At 41.3% G+C, this 1,498-nt stretch overlaps 1 protein-coding gene across 1 annotated transcript in view; it reads right to left on the bottom strand.

The window, feature by feature from the left end:
• Nucleotides 1-1,498, bottom strand: part of LOC106811232 (flotillin-1-like) — a 5,637-nt gene that overhangs the window by 1,592 nt on the left and 2,547 nt on the right. The window contains exons 6-7 of the mRNA XM_014814786.1: nt 1,128-1,265; nt 286-450 (exon numbers count right to left, since the gene is read on the bottom strand). Of these exons, the coding sequence (XP_014670272.1) occupies nt 286-450; nt 1,128-1,265 (303 nt within the window). The remainder of the gene's footprint in view (nt 1-285; nt 451-1,127; nt 1,266-1,498) is intronic.

The raw sequence follows: 1,498 nt of genomic DNA, 5'->3' as shown, positions 1-1,498 counted from the left end.
GGCAGGAGGAGGGGAGAACAGGAGGAAGGAGGAGAGGAGAACAGGCGGAAGGAGGAGGGGAGAACAGGCGGAAGGAGGAGGGGAGAACAGGCGGAAGGAGGAGGGGAGAACAGGCGGAAGGAGGAGGGGAGAACAGGCGGAAGGAGGAGGGGAGAACAGTGGCAGAAGGAGGAGGGGAGAACAGGCGGAAGGAGGAGGGGAGAACAGGCGGAAGGAGGAGGGGAGAACAGAGGCGGAAGGAGGAGGGGAGAACAGGCGGAAGGAGGAGGATATATAGTTGTATACCGAGCTAACGTCGAGTCCAGTCATGCTCTTCGCGATGGTAGGGAGCTGGTTAACGATATTGATGACTTCTCCTGTAAGCTTAGACGCTCCGACATCACTGTTACCACTGGACACCATCACTATACGATTGGTCTTTTTCAGCGGCTTCGTAACATTGGCTATGATCTGCGTATAGAGGGAGTTTATGCGTGATTACGGAAACATACGTGTGACAACGGCGAAACATTTGCGACGGTTCCCACCGCATTATATTATTGCAGTAACTGATTATGGTGTCATAGTTATAATACTATAGTTAAATATAATATAGTTATATTATTATAGCTATATATTATAATTATAGTTATGTTATTTTATAATACTAACGACAGGCCTCTCGCAAATAGACAGATACTTCACGATCTATCGATATAATCAGGAGTATATAATAGAAGAACAATAGAAGAATAATAGAATAATAGAAGAATAATAAGAATAATAAGAATAATAGAAATAATAAATAATAGAAAAATAAATAGAAAAATAATAGAAGAATAATAGAAGAATAATAGAATCTTCTATTATATACTCCTGATATAATGTCTATAAGAATTCAGTATATTCGTCCCCGTACACACGTAGTGTCGTGGATTCTTGTGAATACTAATTCTCTATGGGGGCTGCAGTTTTCTTTCTAATCTTTATACTTAATACTCTAATCTTTATACTTCTAATCTAATCTTATAATAATTCTCCGTGACCAAAGCGATCACTTACAGGCTATGTGATTGTAGACGTTACAATCCCGTTCTAGTATATATATATGTATATATATATATATATATATATATCAGTGTATATACCTCGGGTAGTATGTCAAGCACCATGTCCACCATGGCAGCTTCTTTGTACTCCAGCCACGCATCGGCTTTCTTCGCCATCTGTTCTGCCTCCGCCTTCGCCTTGGCTTCTATTGCAAAGGCCTCAGCTTCTCCTTTCACCTAAGCAACAAGAGCTTTTGTATATACATAATATGCGCTTGTTTGTGTATGCTTGCTGGCGGTGTGCGTACGGTTTTTGCATTGCGTACACGTAAATTCATACCATCATTTCGTAACGTCATTTTTTATGTCGAGTCGTTGGGCGGGAAACGTTATGCGATTGAGAAAGCACTCTCTCCCTCTCTGTCTGTCTGTCTCTCTCCCCCTCTCTCTCGATATGTATAATATATATA

The sequence above is a fragment of the Priapulus caudatus genome, unplaced genomic scaffold, assembly GCF_000485595.1.
Source record: "Priapulus caudatus unplaced genomic scaffold, Priapulus_caudatus-5.0.1 Scaffold518, whole genome shotgun sequence".
NCBI classification, from domain to species: Eukaryota; Metazoa; Priapulida; class Priapulimorpha; order Priapulimorphida; family Priapulidae; genus Priapulus; species Priapulus caudatus.
This window is presented reverse-complemented; position numbering and strand designations above follow the sequence as displayed.